The 20,229-nt window shown below is 29.8% G+C and overlaps 1 protein-coding gene across 1 annotated transcript; it reads left to right on the forward strand.

Annotated features, from left to right (window-relative positions):
* Window positions 1–3,763: 3,763 nt before the first annotated feature.
* On the forward strand, window positions 3,764–9,640 carry LOC114740645 (chalcone--flavonone isomerase 1A-like). The gene is made up of 4 exons (XM_028928837.1): window positions 3,764–3,931; window positions 6,995–7,153; window positions 8,030–8,253; window positions 9,304–9,640. The coding sequence occupies exons 1-4, from the start codon at window positions 3,817–3,819 to the stop codon at window positions 9,460–9,462; spliced, it is 657 nt and encodes a 218-aa protein (XP_028784670.1). The 5' UTR covers window positions 3,764–3,816; the 3' UTR covers window positions 9,463–9,640.
* The last annotated feature ends 10,589 nt before the right edge of the window (window positions 9,641–20,229 follow it).

Below are 20,229 nucleotides of genomic sequence, written 5' to 3' on the forward strand. Positions count from 1 at the left end.
CCCTTGGTACATAAAAAATTATGACCACCAAGTCAACCAATCCACTTAATTATACAATGCAAAGAAAAATATATATAACGACAAATTTAAGTATTCAAATATAAATAAACAAGTGAAATTCAATAATTTACAAGTAAAATTAAGCAATTTACAACAAAAATTTGGCCATTTACAAGAAATATAAAGAATTTATAACCCCAATGCAAGTGTTTAGATGTGAATGAGCAAGTAAAATTTAGAGATTCACAACAAAAATTCAAAATTCACAACCGAAATTTGGCGATCTACAAAAAATATAAGGGAATTCATAACCCCAAATACAAGAGTTTAAGTGTAAATGAACAAGTGAAATTTGACAATTTGTAACAAAAATTTAGCAATTTACAACTAAAATTCATTTATTTACCAAAAACATGAATATTTGTATTTGAAATTGTGAATTTTCTCATTTGTCTTGTAATATTTATGCTTCTTGTAAATTGCTGAAATTTTTGTTGTAAATCTTGAAATTTCACTTGTTTATTCAGATTTAAACACTTATATTTGAGGTTGTGAACTCTGTTATGCTTTTTATGAACCATCAAATTTTTGTTGTAAATATCTGAATTTTATTTGTTCATTTACACCTACACACTTGTATTTAAGGTTGTGAATTTTTTTATATTTCTTGTAAATCATTGAATTTCACTTGTAAATCATGGAATTTCACTTATTTATTTATACTTGGCCGTTTGCATTTCTTTTGTTATATATATATATATATTGCATCATATGATTAGGTGAATTGGTTGGTTTAGTAGTCACGGTTCTTTTGATGTGCTACGGGGTCACAGGTTCAAACCTCAACCAACTTATTTAAAAGAAGAAAAAAAAAAGAAAATTCTCCAGCCACCAGCACTCAAGTGGCTAGCCAAAGGTCAGAGCCCTGGTGACAATTAATGTTTTTTTTTAAAATAAAGGTATTATTGTATTTTTATCTTTAAATTTTAATTTCATTTTAGTCCAGGAGGTGGACTAAAATTTTGAAATGTTCTAAGGTTGATTGATATTAATTAGCTACTAAGAAAGTTTATTAAAATTCTTCTAAAGAAGTACCAGCCACCATAAATAAGTGTTGGGCAAAAAAATATACATAAACTTTTGAAAACGGGACAAAAATATTAAGTTTCTTAATCGTAACAAATGTCCGTTTATTTGTTGGCTCGTGGGTCTCACTTTACCAAGTGTTAACCTAGGGTGTCTCTTTAGGACAACTCTTTTATACTGCTTCTCTTTCTTTCTACTCTCTTCCTCTCTTACCCTTTGTTTTCTCTTCCTTTTTTCCCTAAAATTTTTGCTTTTTGTAAGAATTATTTATTTAAAAAGAAATTTGAAAGGAATAAAAAATTTATTACTAGATTTTTTTAAAAATTAAATATGAAAGGTAATAAAAATATTTTTTCTATCTACAAAGTTTGAACACTCAATTTCAAATAAAAATTAAATTTTTTTACTTAATTTATTCACTATTTAAAATGTACAATATTAAATAAGTCACCTTAAATTAATTTAGAAAAATTAATTTGTACGTCAACCCAAATATATCTGCAAGTACTATTAAATTTTAAAAAGTTTAGTTATAAAATTTAGGGAAGCTCAGTTATAAATCTGTCATTTAATTATAACTCACTCATAACTTAGTCTCTTACGTAATGACTTATAGATTATTAGGATCATCTAATATAAAAATAAAAAGATAAGGGACTAAGTTAAGAAAGATTAAGTCAAGATGAGTCATAGTTGAGAGATTGAGTTATGAATAAGTTAAAAGTTGAAAGATTAAAATATTAATTTTTCCTAAAATTTGTTATTTTATTCAAATATTTTTTAAATAAATAATTCTTACAAAAAGTGAAAAAAACGAAGGGTAAGAGGAGAATCGAGGAGACAGCGAGGAAGGATGAGAGAGTTGACCATAAAAGAGATAAGAAGTTGACACCCAATAAAATGGGGCTCATAAACGGAAAAAGTAACAAGCATTTGTTGGAATTAACAAATTCGGTATTTTTTGTTATGTTTTGAAAAGTTTATAGCCATATTTGCGCATAATATTTATTTATAGTGGCTTGTGCTCTTTTTGGAAAAGATAAATAATATTTTCTCATCTTCACTCTATTAGTAAAAAAAAAAAAAAACTACAACTACTTCAATTATTGAACAAATAATTGAGATTGAAGACTCTAAAGAAAAAAGTCATATTAAAAATTTATTTTCAAAATGTTGATCTCAAATATTTTAAAATAATTGTAAAATAAGATGCCAACATTTAATATTCATCAATATAAAATATAAAGTGAGAAAAAAAACCCACAAAAATACCATAGATTTTCAATTTTACTCAAATTTAGGACCCTATTCTACTTACTTTTAACATATTTTTTTTTATATTAAGACAATTTCATTAAAAGATAAAATGATACAAAAGAAAATGGCCCCAATCATCATAAATTGTCATTAAGAGAGTGTTTGGCTCGTAAAAAAGCACTTTTTAAAAAGTGCTTTCACATAGTTCGGAGTAAAATTTCTCAAATATACTTATTTTATATATCTTACATTATTTTTAAAATCATAATTTGGTTTTTATCCAGACATTATTAGTCTAGAGAAGCTCACTTCCCATTTAATTGTCACCATGGCCAGAAGCCATGACATATGTATTATTTATGCACCTTTGTTTTTTCTTATACCTATGTGTTAGAATGACTAATCACCCAAGAGAAGGGTGAATTGGTTGTTGATTAAAATAAAAAATATTTTCACAATGTAGTGAAAACCATAGGGAACTCAAAGTAAAATAAAAAAAAGAATATGTATTATTTATTCAAAGCACTGTTAAGTACCACATGTAGGCACATCTCTTAGTGAAAATTCAAACTTTAATTTGTTACTTTGTAAGGACTAACTCCTTCTGCTATCCCTAACTCCTAGTAAGAATTCAAATTTTAATTCGTCACGTTGTACAAAGCTAACTCCTTTCATTAAACCTAACCCTTGTTAATTATTTATGCACATTTTAAAATATGGGCATCATGCATGTCTTATGTGGACCATATTCAAATGAAAATCAAGACAGTTCAAATCTTATTACTCCTCTAGTTTTTAATATAGAACCTAATTAAATAGTTGATGTTAATATTATATATAAGATCTATTTAACATGTTTATTAATTTTTTCTTAAAATTAACCTTATTGATATTTTCTTAACAACAATCAAGTAGAAGAGGAATGGAGGGAATTACAGAAAATATTTGGGGTATTTAAAAAAAATCATATTAATTAATTTAACTAATATCCTTAATCCACTTAAATTAGTTAATTAGGTGTTACATTAAGAACATGAGGAGTATCATATTTTTGTATTTTATGCTAATAAAATATTATATATTTTATAAACTTTTTTAGTTATATAATAAATTGTTTTGTCTCATTATTTAAGACTAAATTATTAAAATTAATTAAAAATTAAATAAGAAATTTCGACAACGACTCTATATATATATATATATATAATTTGTACAAAATCATAAGTAAGAGATACTCCCATCTTAATATAAATATCTTTGTTTTGGTTGTTGGTCGTCTTTTTATTAATTAATGGATCTCTCGTATAGTTGACAAAGTAAAACGCGTAGAAAACCATATAATACCTTTTGCCTTTTCCATTTCCTTTGTCTCTATATATATATGTGTATGATGAGCCCTTTCTCCTTCATATCTCAAGACACAACTATTCCATAAAGCATATTGGTCATCTCCCCTCTCAACCACTTTCAGGTATGGCGACAGCCCCCGTGTCATCTCTCACCGGAGTCACCGTGGAGTTCCTGGAGTTCCCGGCCATCGTGACACCTCCGGCCAGCTCCGGCAAGTCCTATTTTCTCGGTGGTGCAGGTTCTTCTCTTCTACCCTTTCTGATATGCACTGTGTGTGTACATATATGCGTGTCTTTTATGGCTTAGATGTGATCCAGCTAAGATATTGTCAGGGCATGTTATAAAATTAAGTGACAGAGAATTTACTATTATTATAATGAATAAATCAGTCATTTTTTTCAGAGATTTTTTCCCCTAATTTTTTCATTCTAGTTTTTATCCCTTCTGTGTGTTTACTCGCCCCCCCCCCCTGGCGCGGTCTGTGGCTCCTTCGTCCTCATTCATTAAGCTTGCTTTTTCGTTTTTAATCATATTTCTTTCCTTTTTTGAATAAATTTTCAGTCTTATGCTCCACGTGAAGCATGACTATCTTTACTTTTTCAAATAACGGAGGCACTACCACGTCTTAATCATATTTTAATTAGCTTTGTTTAGTTCGGCGGAAGGAAGAGGAGGGGAGGAGAGGTTAATTTAAAAAAGAGAAGAGGAGGGGAAGGGAGGTCATTGATTTTGTTTGGTTGGAGAGGAAAGGAGGGAAAGGGAGATTTTTTGTTTGCTTCATAAGAGGACGGGAGGAAAGATAATTATAAATTGATAAATATGCCTTTATCTCTATATTTAGACTTTTTCATTTTTTTATTACAATATTTATATTAAAATTATTATTTCTTAATTTATCAATTTCAAAAAAACCAATTACCTCAATTACGTGTGATAAACAAATTATAATAAAATTAAAAAAATTAGGAAATATGATAAAAAGTTTAACATTCAATCTCATTAATTTTATAATTATACTACACACATGTGTATTAATATATGTGATATGTATATATTAATATATATGTATGTGTGCAACCTATATGATATTAATATATATGTATGTTTGCAGCCCATCTAAAATTATAATACACACATGATATATAATTATAATACACACATTATGATATGTATATATTAATATATATGATATGTATATATTATATAATTATAATACACCACCCTCTATTAATTTACACTTATCATATTATATTACAAAAAAAATTTCTCTCCCCTCTAAAAAGGTTTTTAATAAGAGGGGAAAACTTGAAATATAGAAAAGCTAGTATGAGTAATTTAGTTAATATTAAACATAATATTTCTCTCCCTCAAAAAAATCTTAAATTTGAAATGAAGTATTAAAAAACAAATTTCTTTCCTCCTCTCCTTTCTATTTTTTCTAACCAAACACATTAATCCTCTCTCCTCTCCTCACCAACCCTCCAACGAAGCAAAATTTAAAGAATAACTATGATTGCTTTTGCTTTGAATAAAATATTTGAAATTATTGAGGCTGGCGGAGCATGGGGCATTAAGATTTAAGATAAAAGTCAGAATATTTTACAAGTCATTTAATGGCGATTCACCCGTCCTCAGCGAATATATGAGCACAGCATGCTAATCGCCCAAACGCTGCCGTTTGGGGATGAGATCCCCTCCTCTTTTTTTTTTTTTTTTTTATAAAAATTTTCATTACTTTTCTGTTTTTATTTATTTGAGTTAATTTGCATCTTACACTTTAAAATATTTTTTAGTAGCACTTAATATTTAAATTAATTAACTTTTAGTATATTCAACATCTAAAAACATTTTTTTAGTAACACATAGATTGATTTTTTTTAGTAAATCTAGTATTTTAAAGTATTTTTCCAATAACACTAGAAATTAATTAATTTAGGATATTGGCTTCTGAATGCACTAAAAATTAATTAATTTAAGATACTGGGTGTTACTAGGATATTGAATTCATTAAAAAATAATTTAGGATACTTCATGTAACTGAAAAAGTTATTCAAAATACTGAATGCACTAAAAATTAATTAACTTAATTAGAATACTGGATGTTATTATAAAAAAACTTCAGGGTGCTTGATTCATAAAAAATAATTAATTTAAAATACTGGGTGTTACTATAAAAATGATTCAGAATATTAAATACACTAAAATTAATTAATTTAGAATATTAAGTATTACATAAAAAAATATTTGAAAATGTTAGATACAAGTTAGCCCCAATAAATAAGAAATAAAATTAAAAAAAATTAAAAAAAAAAAAAACTGAGGAGGAGGGGGCATCTCATCCCCTAAAAACTGCTGTTTCGGAATGGGCATGCCGTCATGTGATCCCGACTATACATTGGTCTCTTTTTTTATTCTATCGTCGTGGTCATTTAATTTCCCATATCCGTTTTTTTAACGGGTCTTTTACTTTTCTTCTAAAATTTTGTTCAAATTAATATATCCTTCAGTCAAAAATTTCAATCAAGTTTTTATTAATTTCACACATTAATCAAAAAAGGAAAAATATAATCAATATTGATATCAATATAAAATATAAATTAAATAGCGTTATGTTATTCACTGATAGTGATAAGTGCTACTTATCTTAAATTTCCGCTAAATAATGAAAGGACGAGGTTGAATGATTTCGATTTGAATAAAAAATATATACTACCTTTTATGAAAAAAAAAAATACTCCTCTAGTCCTATTTATAGGACAAAGAGAGAAGGTATTTTTTGATCCTATTTATAGAGAACTAAGAAAATTTCTTTGTATGAATGTATAATTTTACTCTTCATTTATTATTGTGTTGACTTTGTTTATATAAGGTACTACCTCCGGTCCTTAATATAAGACCTTGTTTGACTTTTATTTTGGTCCTAAATATAAGACCCTAATCTACTTTATCTATCATATTTATACATTTTTTTTCAAGATAATTCTTCTAACAATAGTAGTTTTAGTCAAGACACTTGTTTAACAAGGATATTTTAGGAAAAACAACATCTATTTATGATAAATAATTAACTTAACTTATTTTCTTGATCTCCTCAAATTAGTCAACTAATTCTTATAATTAGGACCGGAAGTAGTATAATATATATTAAATAAGGATAAAGTTGAAAAGTTATTAAATTTTAAATGAGAGTTAATGAAATTTGAGATTTTTCTTGGTCTGTGTGAAAAATACTGGAAGTGCCTTATAAATAAAATTAGAGGAGTATATAATTAATTTGAAGATTTTGAATATTGGTGGGCAGGGGTGAGAGGGCTGACCATTAATGGTCAATTCATAAAGTTCACAGGCATTGGAGTTTACTTGGAAGACAAGGCATTCCCACCTCTGGCCTCTAAGTGGAAGGGCAAAACTCAAGATGAATTGGTTAATTCCATTGATTTCTTCAGAGACATCATCAAAGGTACTTAGTCACATTATGCATTTTATTTCTTTTTTCCTCTCTAAAATAATAAATAATTAAGTAATATCATTTTGTCATGTAGCAGAAACTTATCCCTCTTACAAAATAAAGCTGTAAAATTAATGAGAGTTGACTTTAGCAGAAAGAGGTTAGTTCTTGATAATACGATGAACTGGAGCTTGATTTTTTTTTAGAAAAAGTGCTCACATTCAATGCAAAGTCACGCCAGAAGGAAAAATGATTTTTGTATCATTTACGTAATATGTGTAAATGTAGTTAGTTGTTAGAAGTCATCAGTACTCTTTACGTTTTATTTACGAAAATATTATTGGTTATAGCTTCAACACCTTCCCCACAATAACCAGTATAGAAGGTGCAATGCTAGTGAATTGTGTTTTCAATGCGATTACTTCCAGTAAGAATGCACAGTTGATGCCCAGTCAAAAATAAATAAATAAAGGTGCAAAAAGGATAGACCTAGACTTGCTATATACTATTTTTAATCTTTAATATAAAAGCTAGTTAAGAGTTTGATTTGGTCTTAAAATATAAAATCTTAATTCACTTTGTCTCCCATAGTTTTTTAAGGGATAATTTCAATTATCCAACTCACCTGAATGACGAGGATAGTTTAGGGAGATCAACACATATTTGTGACACATAACTAACTTAATTAATTTTTTAATATTTCTCAATTAGTTATCTAGTTCTTATATTCAAACTGAAGGTAGTACTGAAAAAATGGTTGAAGATTGAACTCCCAACCATTACTATTCATGTCCAACATAAGTTATTGCATTTCATTCTCACAAGAGAGTACTTTATGTTTTAGTTTAATTTGTTAATTATAGTTAATTATATATATGAAAATGGCAGGACCATACGAGAAATTAATAAGGGGGTCCAAGATACTGCCACTGGAAGGAGCAGAGTATGTCAGGAAGGTCTCAGAAAACTGCGTGAGCCACATGAAAGCAGTTGGCACTTATGGCGAAGCAGAGGCTGAAGCCGTTGAGAAGTTCATTCAAATCTTCGAGCCTCACAATTTCCCTATAGGCTCCTCCGTTTTCTACTTGCAATCCCCCAGTGGAACTCTAACGGTTAGTAATTCATTCTATTTAATTTAACAATTTTTCTTCGATTCTAAATATATGAACTAAATAATTAATTTATAAATATTAAAAAAAAATTAATTAAACTAATTATTTGTAAAAAATCATGTGTTGATTTTTGTAGTATACCCTCTTTAATTATTTAGACTGAAACTAATTTTTAATGAAAACTCTCTTAATATATATAATTAATAGGAATGTTTTTGGAAGAAAAAATTTTAAATTTCAAGTACAATGAAATCAATTGACATCTTTTTAACTGAAATTTTGGAGCTCGAACTATGCGAATAAAGAGAACACAACAAAAGAATTTTATCCTACTTGAAGCTTGAAATTACATGTGTATGTCTATACACACACATATGTATATATTATGTTATAATCCCTTTCCGTTCTTTTTAAAATTGTTGTTTTAGTAGTTTAATGTGTGGTGTTTTTTTCAGACACTGCGCATGAAAATTGAAAAACAAAAGATGATACAATAAGTTCAATATAATTTAGTAAATTTGCCCTATATTTTCTGGTTAATCTTTGAGTCAAAACCTCGAACAACCCTAAAATGGAAATGGAAGATAGTTGGTTGTGTATAGAATAGCGCTAAAATATATTTTATGTGCAAAAACAATTATGGTGATTTCCCATAATTAATAATTAATAAAAATATATGTAAAATTAGAATAAAATTTCATTTAATTCATTATAAAAATAAAAAATTCAACTTTCTTATGTATCAAGAAAGAAAGGATCTTTATTTTTTCTGGAAAGGTACTTTTTTAATCACTCATATTGAATATTGATGGTATTTTTTTTCATTTAGCTAATTTTCATTATTGCTATTAGATATGTGAGCCGGTGATATGTCCTTATTAAAGACTTTAAAAAGCAATACGATATTGATACCAAGTTCATTAAATTAATGATCACAGTTGTTAATGAAACTAATAACTAATTAGTAACCAAAAAATAAAATAAAATAACAATTCATCAAGCAATTTAATTTATCTCGTAAATGACTTCTTCTTTGTTATAAAATTATAGATTAGTTTCTCAGATGACGGCACACTGCCAGAGAGTGTAGCAGGAGCAATAGAAAACAAAGCACTTTCAGAGACAGTGTTGGAGACGATGATCGGAGAGCATGCTGTTTCTCCTGCATTGAAACAGAATTTGGCTTCCAGATTAGCTCCATTGTTCTAAGAGATTAATTTCAATCATAAAAATTGAGAATTTGCAACTCAATTTGAGTTACATGATCTCTTTATATTTTACTCACTGTTGTTTTGTGGATTGTTGAGGTAATTAGCTCTAATATTTAGTTATCTTGAGTATTGTGTAATATTTGCTGTAATGCTTATCGCGTATTTTTACCCTTAAATTTCGTAAGAGTTTTAATTATTTGACCCAAATGTTCTTATATTAATCTTTTAACTAAGGGTTAAGGTACAAATTTGTTTTAGTATAAGGGTTTTATATTTAGGATCGAAGAGTAAAACGATAACCATGAGTTTTTCTAATCTGTTTGAGAAAACATGGTTTTTATTCTAAAATTTATAATCAACTATGGATTAAGGTCCTTACCATTTTTTCATTAATAGATTAGTTTTTATAATTATTGTCAACTGCAGTCAACCATCTTAAGGGTGACGTGTTGTTAATGTGAGGATATTTGGTAATAGATAGTAGAGATTTTCAACGAAGTTGACTCGAGGTCAAAAAAAAAGAAAAAAGAAGAAGATCAAAGTTGACTATAATTCTAATGATTCGTTACTTACTTTTGGCCGCCAAATTTTTTCTTATTTATTGATTCAATGCATGAATTTTAGCTTATAATAACTCAATCCATATGGTTTCTTTTGCCCCAAAAAAAAAAAACCATTTAGCTTCTTTGTTTAGAACAAGCGAGTCTTGATAATTTTTTATTTGGAATGAAGTTGACTTGACTTAAATTTTATGACCCAGAAAGTTAAATGGAACAAAAGTTATATTTTCTTGTAAGAAAAATTTAAGACCTTAACCCAAATTGTCCTAAGTTTTATGGGCCAAAGGTGCTTTCTTGGTTTGTTTGCTTGTTTTCGTTGGACCAACTCTACTGGGCCCTTTTTTTTCCCACTTATTATGGACCATGTTCGTGTTACTTCAGCATTTTATCGTTTTTCGGATATAAGCTTCATGATACAGTGTGTGTGTGTGTGTATAGAACTTCATTCAGGTGCATGCTCTATATCTGGACACATGGCCTCTGGAAACTTGCCTTAAATGCTACGTTCAAGTGTAAGTTATATATGAATAGCTACTCAAATGAACAATGAGGAAAAAAAGAGACTAAACAGCTACGTTTTGAGTACCTCGTTTCCCCACCCCTCCTTCCCCCCCCCCCACTCCATTATCTATACAGGATTCAGTTAGGCCATCTGGTGAATTCACATAACTACTGTAACACCATTTATAATACTTCAACAGATTTTAACACCATTACATTTCCGTGGACTAATATTTTAAGACGGACTAAATTTTAGGGACTAAAACTACATGTTTAAAATTTAAAAGATTAAAACCAAAATAAACTCATATTTCAAGAACTAAAAATTATATTAACCTTTTTTATTATTTTAACTGATTTGTAATTAGGTTCTTAGAATTTTTTCTTTTTATTGGGTGTTTACAGTTTTGCAAGTTATAAGCATTAGTTCTTATGCTCATAATAGGTTAATTAGAACTGATGCAGATATGGATTAAGCGACATTTAAGTTGTAATAAAATATAAAATAAAATAATAAGATGATAAAATAAAATTTAATCATCATCAACACAAAATTAAAATTACTATACTCATAGCTGCCTCCTTCCAAATATTTATAGTTCGTAACTTGTTTAATTTTTATTTTTTATTTAGATCTATGGGAAAACTTAATTCATATGTTCGCTGAGTAAAATCATTGCCATAAATTACTAATGCCATTTCTCTCACAAATTTAAAAATTATAAGTATAGAGATAAATACCGATAACTAAGGAATTTATAATGAGCTAAAAAAGAGCAAACGTTACAAGGGCCTAATTAAAATTAAGGTGAAATTATAGGGACTTACATTTTAATTTTTTTTCTTTTTTATATATTCAATAGTTAAATAAAAAAATATTGCTAATAGAAAAAGTGACGGAAAAGGAACTTTCAAATAACAAAATCTCATAATAATGCACTGACTTTTAATAATTTCTTTGAGATGTTGAAGCCCAAAATCAGATTTTTAAATTCAGCCAAAAAGATGAATGCCCCTTAATTTTTAAAACAAAGTTCACAAACTTTGTACCAAAAAAAAAAAAAACGTTCACGATCTCCCTGCCGGGCAGCCGCCTTATAACAATGGTCCTACCGAATCCCAATTTATTATGAAATATTACCTCTGATGTTTAATATAAGAACTAGTTGATTAATTTGAGTAAATTAAAAAAGCTTGTTGAGTTAGTTATTTGTAATAATTAAGTGTTGTTTTCTCTAGAATACCTTTACGAATCATATGTATTAATTAGAACTACTATTTGATTGAACATTTAACATGTATAACTACTATAAGGCTAATTTGAAAGAAATGAATAAATATGAGAGATAAAATGGATTGATGTCTTATATTTAAAATCAAAATAAAAGTCAAACAAGATTTTATATTAAAACTGAAAGTAGTACATTATTTTTGAATCATTAATCATGATAGAAAAAGATGATACTTAACTTTTCAAAAATAACTATCATGATTAAAAGAATCAAACGATTTCATAAGCAAGTATCCATGATAGAAAAGAGCAGAACCAAAATAATTTAAAAGCTATCATGAATATTAAAGCTTACAAAATCATTTCATATGCAAACTACGTTATGGGCTTTCGATTTTTTGAAGCCCGTACTTTAAACTCAACAAAACTACAACATTTCTGAATATTAATTATCACTTAATTTTTCAAACTAACAATCATGGTGCTCCATGAAGCTTCCCCCCTTTTACAAGCACTCAAATCTAGAGCAGCTAATCAAAAGCATACAAAATAAATCAGAGTGTATGAATGAGCCATAACCTGGTAATATACATCATGTAACCACCTAGTTCTTAATTTCGAGGATTAGAGGGCTTAATCGTTAAATTTGTGTGAAAATTAAAGGTTAATATTGTTGATTGAGGTTAACTAAGGATTAGAGGTACTAAGGATAATAATTTGAAGCCATATCTTTGCACTTTTTGAACAATCTTAGTAAATTATCATTTTCAAGGGCAAATGATATCATTTTTAAAGTTGGGTGGTTTCTTATTACGTACCATTCGCTGTAAGTTCTCATGGTGAACACCATGGCGAATTTCATGATAGATAGGGTAATTTTTTTAACATCATTCATTATGGGTTTGTTATGGCAAATCCATAGTGAATGCACCAAAAACCAGGTCATAAAATCAGTTTCACACGTGATTTTTAGAAGGTTTGGAGTGAAGGGTTGTTTGAGCTTTGCTAAGACTTGTGGATTTCGGTCTCTAGGAGTATACTCAAGCTTTCAAATAACAAAGTAAGTGTTTCCAGCCTTTATTCTACTCTTTTCTTTTAGATTTTCAGTTTCTTTATTTGAACAGTTAAATGGTTAGGGTTTTTAGTAATTTTAAAATAGGATGATTTCATCAAACATGTTGGGTTTAAATAAGTTTTTTGGGTTAGATAAAGTATTTAATCAGTTCAGTTTTGTTAGATTTTGATTTATATGTGATATTGAACTTAGGGTTTGTTTTTGAAAGAGGAACTTGATATAATTTGAAAATGTAATAATTCAAATGGTGTTTTAAGGTGTTTTAATGGTTGAGTTTTGTTTATTGAAATTAGATAAGAGTTTTAGCCGATTTAGATAGTTGATGTTGATTGGATTTTAATATTGAGCATATTGAAGGTTGAAAATTCTATGCGTAAAAATTGGGGGATTTTTATAAATGGTTGTTATTAAGATTGATTAATAAGTCCAATAGATTATTTGAATTGAGGAAACAATGATTATTTGGATTGAGCAGTTGTATGACTTGTGAGCTACATACAACCCCACTTTTCGTTTTTATTCTATTTTAATAGCAAATATTACGTTAAAAGAATAACTTTCTTTCCCCTCTTTTATTGGCTCATTGGGATTCATCTAAACCTTGCCTCTACCGCACGTCAGGTCTTTAACACGCCAGGAGTGAGCTTGAGCAACCCCATCTCCATTAATCAGGATATCTACCGCCGCTTGCTAATACTTTCTTCTTCTCATCTGTTTCCTTTTTTATAGCTTGAATCTCTCCTCCCTCGCTGCTCACTGATTCCTCCTTTTCTTTTTGGTGTCTCTCTGCATGTCTGTTATTTTTCCTCCTTTTCGCTCTTTTCTTCTTTCCTTACCAACTTAACCTTTGACTTCTTTCCCAGAAAATTAAATTGGGTAACCAGCTCCACTGGCGGGTTACATAATATAGCATCGGTTGCTATTAATCTTTGGTCCAACAACCAAACCTAACCGAACTGGAGACCGATTCACTGGTTTTTCAGTTGAATTGGCCAGTCCGGTTCATTTTTTTTACCTTGCTATTAAGTAAAACAACATTGTTTTGAACCTTCTTATCTGACAAAATAAAAGGGAAAATTGTAGTTACCCTACTAAAAAAACTTAATTTCCAACAGCCTCAATAAAATTATAAAATTTCATTGCGCTCTTTTGATCAGAATGAAATCAGATATTATGAGTGAAAAGATAATTATGCTTTTGTATTATTATTATTACTTTTTTTTAAAGAAAGGTCAACTATCACTAGAGTGTTGATGGCTGAACCTTTGATCTTTGATGGCTGGAGCTCCAGCAACCAGCCATCAAAGAATTTTGAAAACATTACACATAGGTCCCACACAAGATAATTAATTCATAAAAAGTCTATGGAAATCCCAAAATAACTCTCAAGTTCCCAAGGACCTATGTATAATAAATTGAAATTATGAAATTACCTATTTACCCCATTAGTTTTATTGTAATAATTTATTTACAACCTCAACACTAGCTATTGACAACCTGAGAAGAAGTGGTTAACAATCTCGACAGTGTCCCTGACAACTCACTCCGTGGGATACTAGGGACACTGCCGAGGTTGTTAATCACTTCTCCTCAGGTTGTCAACAGTCACTGTTGAGGTTGTAAATGAATAGGGGTAAATAGGTAATTTCACAATTACAATTTATTACACACAGGTCCCTGGGGACTTGGGACTTGTTTTGGGATTTTGAGGGACTTTTTGTGAATTAATTGTCTTGTGTGGGACCTGAGTGTAATTTTTCCAAGAATTTTCTTTCAAATAAGGTGGCAAGGGGTTATAGCCCACTACCTCTTGCACACCAAACGATTGTAATCACCAAATCATTCATCCATTTAATCATATAATATAAAGAAAATTATGTGTAACAAAACAAATACAAGTGTCTAGATGTGAATGAACAACTGAAATACGATGATTTACAATGCCCAATTAGGTGATTTATAAGAGTTATACGAGAATTAACAACCTCATCTAATGTTATGTGGAGAGAAAAATTACGTATTAAGGATTGCATAAACAACTAAAATAAGGTGATTTGCAATCCAAATTAGACAATTTACAAGGGTTGTTGAATTTCTAATTCAAATTATAGAACCAAATGTTATATAAGTATAAAAATACTCTCTTATCAAATATAGATATATAGTTTAAAAACATTAACATGTATAATATAAATGAAATCATTATCTAAAGTCTAAATGATCTGTTTTCTAAAAGTTCAATTAAACAAATCATTATCCAAAACCAAATAAATCAAACCATTTTATGAAACTCAATTTTAAAAAGATAATAACAACAAAATATTTACAACATCATTAACGATGTAAGAAAATAATATTAGCATCGTATAAATAATTTCAAATATATATATGTATATAAAGGGCCTAAACAGGTAGAGCCTTGGCCCTATAAGGCAAGCCCGTTTAGGCTCTTGGTCTCTTAGGGCTAACCCTGTTAGACTTATTTGTAATTTGAGGGGCAAAATTTAAGCCTGATCCTTGTAATTCTTGGGTCTAAACAGGCTTATCTGACAAGCTCAACCCATTTTCCTGGTTTTAGGTTCACATTTGAGTTGTTTTGCCATTGATTCATACACTCAACCAAACCAGACCAAAGGGTGGTTTATCAATTTTTGGTTTGAATTGGTTGATATGGTTTGATTTTTTGAGCCATATACTTATCCACATCCTAAGGTGTGCAAAAATTCGGTCATTCGGTTCAATCTGGTCTCACTTGAAGTGGTTTGGTCAAGTCTAGTCCTGTCCAAATAAGTTATATAATGAAATCAAACCACATCAAACCAAACTGGTTGGTGGGGTTGGATTGATCTGGTCTAGTCTAAGTGAATTTTTTTATTTTTTTCATCATTTATAATTTAGATATTACCTTTTATTATTTGTAATGTTATTAGAGATTCTTATGTATTTATGATTAAGTTTTAATATTCTAGGATGTGTTTTATATGATTATAGGTATCTTTTATTCCCTTAATTGTATTTATCATGTTAAAATCTTGCTTCTTGGAAAAAAATATTTTTTTTTACGAAAAGTAAATTGGGGTCCTGGACTGCCTAGATCGGTCCCCTAATTTGGTGGACCAAGTCCAATCTAATCTAACCTCAGGTTACTACTAGAAGGAATTGACTAGATCATATATTGCCAAACCTACTCTGACTGAAAATCAAACTAGATTTTAGACTCTGTGGTGTGGTCTTCTGTTGTGCAGCCTTAGATCTATTCATTTTTTCCAGAGTACAAAAAACCGGACCGGACCAGCCGGTTCAACCGGAAAACCAGTGAACCAGTCATTGGTCCGGTCTGGTTCATGAATTAAACCAGGAACTGGTTTAAACCGGTCAAACTGGTGAAAACCGGTAATGATCCGGTTTGAATAATTATATTACTATTTGTCATATTTTTTTTTTCATTCAGCTTCTAATATCTCATTTATTATATATTTAAATGAATTTTAATGATAATTTTGGTATCAATAGCTATTAATTTTAGTTATTGAGGAATTATAAAGATCAAAATTCTCAATATTGTTATACTTTATATTGTATTTCCTTATATTTTGTTATTAGTGATTATTAGTATTGTTATATTTTCTTATTTTCAATCAAATTATATTATTTTAATATGATCGGTTTGATCTCGGGTTGACCCCGGTCTGACCCACTGACCTTGAACTACTATCTCAACCAGTTTAGTGTCCGGTCCGGTTTTTTGTTCCTTGATTTTTTCTTTCTTCTATATCATATTTTTGTGTGCGCCGTAACACACACATCTATCATGCTCTCTACCCAAGATTCGAACCTGCGATTTCACACTTCAAAAATTCTTCAAGAAGGTGCTTGGTGTGCGTCGGGCTACAATATCGAGACTCCTTTGTATTATACTTTTATTACTTAACTATTTGGGAAAATTGCAAATAAAGACCGTGGAATATATAAAATTGCAATTTGGGTCCTTGAATTTATATAATTGCTGTCAGAGACGCTGTCCCAAATAAGAATTATGAAATGTTAGGTAAAAGACAAAAACGCCCTTCTGTTTTTTTGCAGTCCCTTGTCTACACGCCCTAACTTTATCTTTCTTCACTTTCCAAGTCGTCTCCCTCTTTCTTCACTCTCTGACTCGTCTCCCTCTTCTTGGTGATGAACCATATAAATCTCTTGAAGAAATTGAGGCTAACACCATTAAAAATCTCCTTCTTGATGAAGATGGTTCATCTTCTGGTGTTTTTGATGACTCAAGTTTCAATAATTTACCAAAACTGGTGATAACCTGGAAGATTTTGATCTGTTTGGCAGTGGTGGAGGTATGGAGCTGGAAGGCGATGAACATCTAACTATAGGAAAAGGGGCCAATGGTCCAAATAAAGATCCTAGTTGCTTCGGACGTTTTAAAGGGAAACTTTCTTTTGTTGAACATTCTTCTAGAACAATTTTTGTTAGAAACATTAACAGCAATATTGAAGATTCCAAGCTAAAGACTCTCTTTGAGGTGCTTCTTTATTGTTTTACGTTGATAGATGCTATGCTAGAATTCTTAGAAAGTATTTTAGACTTTGAATATTATAAAAAGTCAATGCAATTTCTTGTTTGTTTTGACAGTAATATGGTGATGTCTGAACCAAGTTTGATAAGTTGTTGAAAATAACAAATTGACAAGTTTTGATACCCACTTCACGACAAGTTCAATAATGCGAATAACAAGTTTAGGAAGGAAAATAACAACTTCTGATAAGCAATTCATAGAAATTCGAGTTTCTGTGTTAAGATGACAGCATTTTCAAATTTCTTTAGCAGATGACAAGTTCTGATACACAATTTATGACAAGTTCAGTAAGGCGAATGACAAGTTTAGTAAAGCGAATGACAACTTCTGATAAGCAATTCATAGAAATTTGAGTTTCTGTGTTAAAATGACAGGTTCTCATTAGGTTTTCATACTTTTTCTGTTAAAATGATTGGATTTTCACATTGATTTATCAAATGACAGGTTCACAATAGAAAATGACAAGTTTCCATAAGATTTTCATACATTTTCATACTGTTTTTGGCTGGAATTGCAATTTGCATATTTCTGACAGCAACAACTTCTGATAAATATGAAATGACAAGTTAAGTATGGCAAATGACAAGTTCCCATAATGTTTTCATGCATTTTCGTACTTTTTCTATTGGAATTATAATTTGCACATTTCTAACAGCACCCACTTTTGATAAACACGAAATAACAAGTTCATAATGGAAAATAACAAGTTAAGTATGACAAATGACAAGTTTTCATAATATTTTCATACTTTTTCATACTTTTTCTGTTAGGATCACAATTTGCACATTGCTGATAGCAACCACTTTTGATAAACAGTAAATGACAAGTCTACAATAGCGAATGACAAGTTAAGTATGTAAAATGACAAGTTCTCATAACGTTTCCATACAATTGTAAATTTTTCTGTTAAAATAACAATGTGCAGATTTCTGACAACAAACACTTCTGATAAACAGTAAATTACAAGCCCATAATAGCGAATGATAAGTTAAGTATGTAAAATGATAAGTTCCCATCACGTTTTCATACAATTGTAAATTTTTTTGCTGAAATAACAATGTGTAGATTTCTGACAGTAACCACTTCTGATTAACATCTTTTATCATCAATTTCACCTCTCATTTCCTCCTAATGTATAAAACTATAGCACCAGAACTCTCATAAGCCCCTCAAGAAGCATGCTCATATCAACACCAGCGGCAAATGCACTATGATGATCATATCCACTCACAAGTGCATCCTCAACCATGAAATCCCAAATGTAAATTGTCATATCATATGAACAAGAAACCATCAAATTCTACATATAAGGTGAGAACTTTATTCATTTAGCACTGTATTTAAGGCTCGTTTGTTTCTCACATCCCACACCTTGATCGATTTATCCACCGAAATATAATCATCATACTTGATTTCCACAATTTAGAGCTTTTTTGCAATTATCAGAAGTTGGTGCTGTCAGAAATGTGCAAATTGTAATTCCAGCAGAAAAAGTATGAAAATGTATGAAAACGTTATGAGAACTTGTCATTTGCCATACTTACTTGTCATTTTTCATTGTGAACTTGTCATTTCATGTTTATCAAAAGTGGTTGCTGTCAGAAATGTACAAACTGTATTTCTAGGAAAAAAAAGTATGAAAATCTTGTGGAAACTTGTCATTTTCATAAATCAATGTAGAAATTCAGTCATTTTAACAGAAAAAGTATGAAAACCTAATGGGAACCTGTCATTTTAACAGAGAAACTCAAATTTCTATGATTTGCTTATCAGAAGTTGTCATTCGCTTTACTAAACTTGTCATTCGCCTTACTGAACTTGTCATGAATTGTGTATCAGAACTTGTCATCTGCTAAAGAAATCTAAAAATGCTGTCATTTTAACACAGAAACTCGAATTTCTATGAATTGCTTATCAGAAGTTGTTATTTTCCTTCCTAAACTTGCTATTCGTATTACTGAACTTGTCGTGAATTGGGTATCAGAACTTGTCAACTTGTTATTTTCAACAACTTATCAAACTTGTTATTTTCAATTATAAACAGAAGCTGAAAATTAAAATAGAAATGAAGAATAAAAAATCCAGATTTGTTGGGCGTTGTTTGAGCACCAAGCAATCATCGTACACTTGCCGTCGTCGCTGCAACCATCTTCGACTTCAACGCAGAACTCGGTGACAAACTGGAACCCAATTCCCTGTTGAAGCTAGGCTTCAACAATATCCAATGGGAGTCTTGTTGAGCTTAATTATTGTTTCCCTTGGCATCCTTCTTCTAAGTCCTGTTATTCACTTGCTTTGGGAGAAGGAACAAAGAAGATGACAGAGGGGAAAGAGAGAGTGAGAGAAGTTGAGAGAGATGGGGTTAAAGACAAGGAAGTGGGACTGGAGGAGAAGGAGAAGGAAGGGGAATGAGATGAGGAGGAGGAAAAAGAAGCACGAAGAGAAGGATCGAGGGGAAGAAAAGGAAAGAGAAGGAGATGATAAGATGAAAAAAAGACAAGGAGAAGCAGAAGGGTATTTTTGACTTTTAATCAACATTTCATAATTCCTATTTGGGACCGGGTCTCTGACAGCAATTATATAAATTCAAGGACTCAAATTGCGATTTTATATATTCCACGGTCTTTATTTGCAATTTTCCCTAACTATTTTATGTACTCTATATTAAATGGGGTAAAAATAGAAAAGATTCTTAATATGTATGTCTAGCACTATCTATTATTTATACTCATCATATTTTTGATATAAGATCTAATTGTTAAGTTAATTTTGATTCTAAATATAAGATATATTTTTTATATTTATTAGTTTTTTCTTAA

Source organism: Neltuma alba, unplaced genomic scaffold (genome assembly GCF_004799145.2).
Source record: "Neltuma alba isolate B1F8T4 unplaced genomic scaffold, ASM479914v2 tig00000569_pilon, whole genome shotgun sequence".
In the NCBI taxonomy this organism is placed as follows: domain Eukaryota; kingdom Viridiplantae; phylum Streptophyta; class Magnoliopsida; order Fabales; family Fabaceae; genus Neltuma; species Neltuma alba.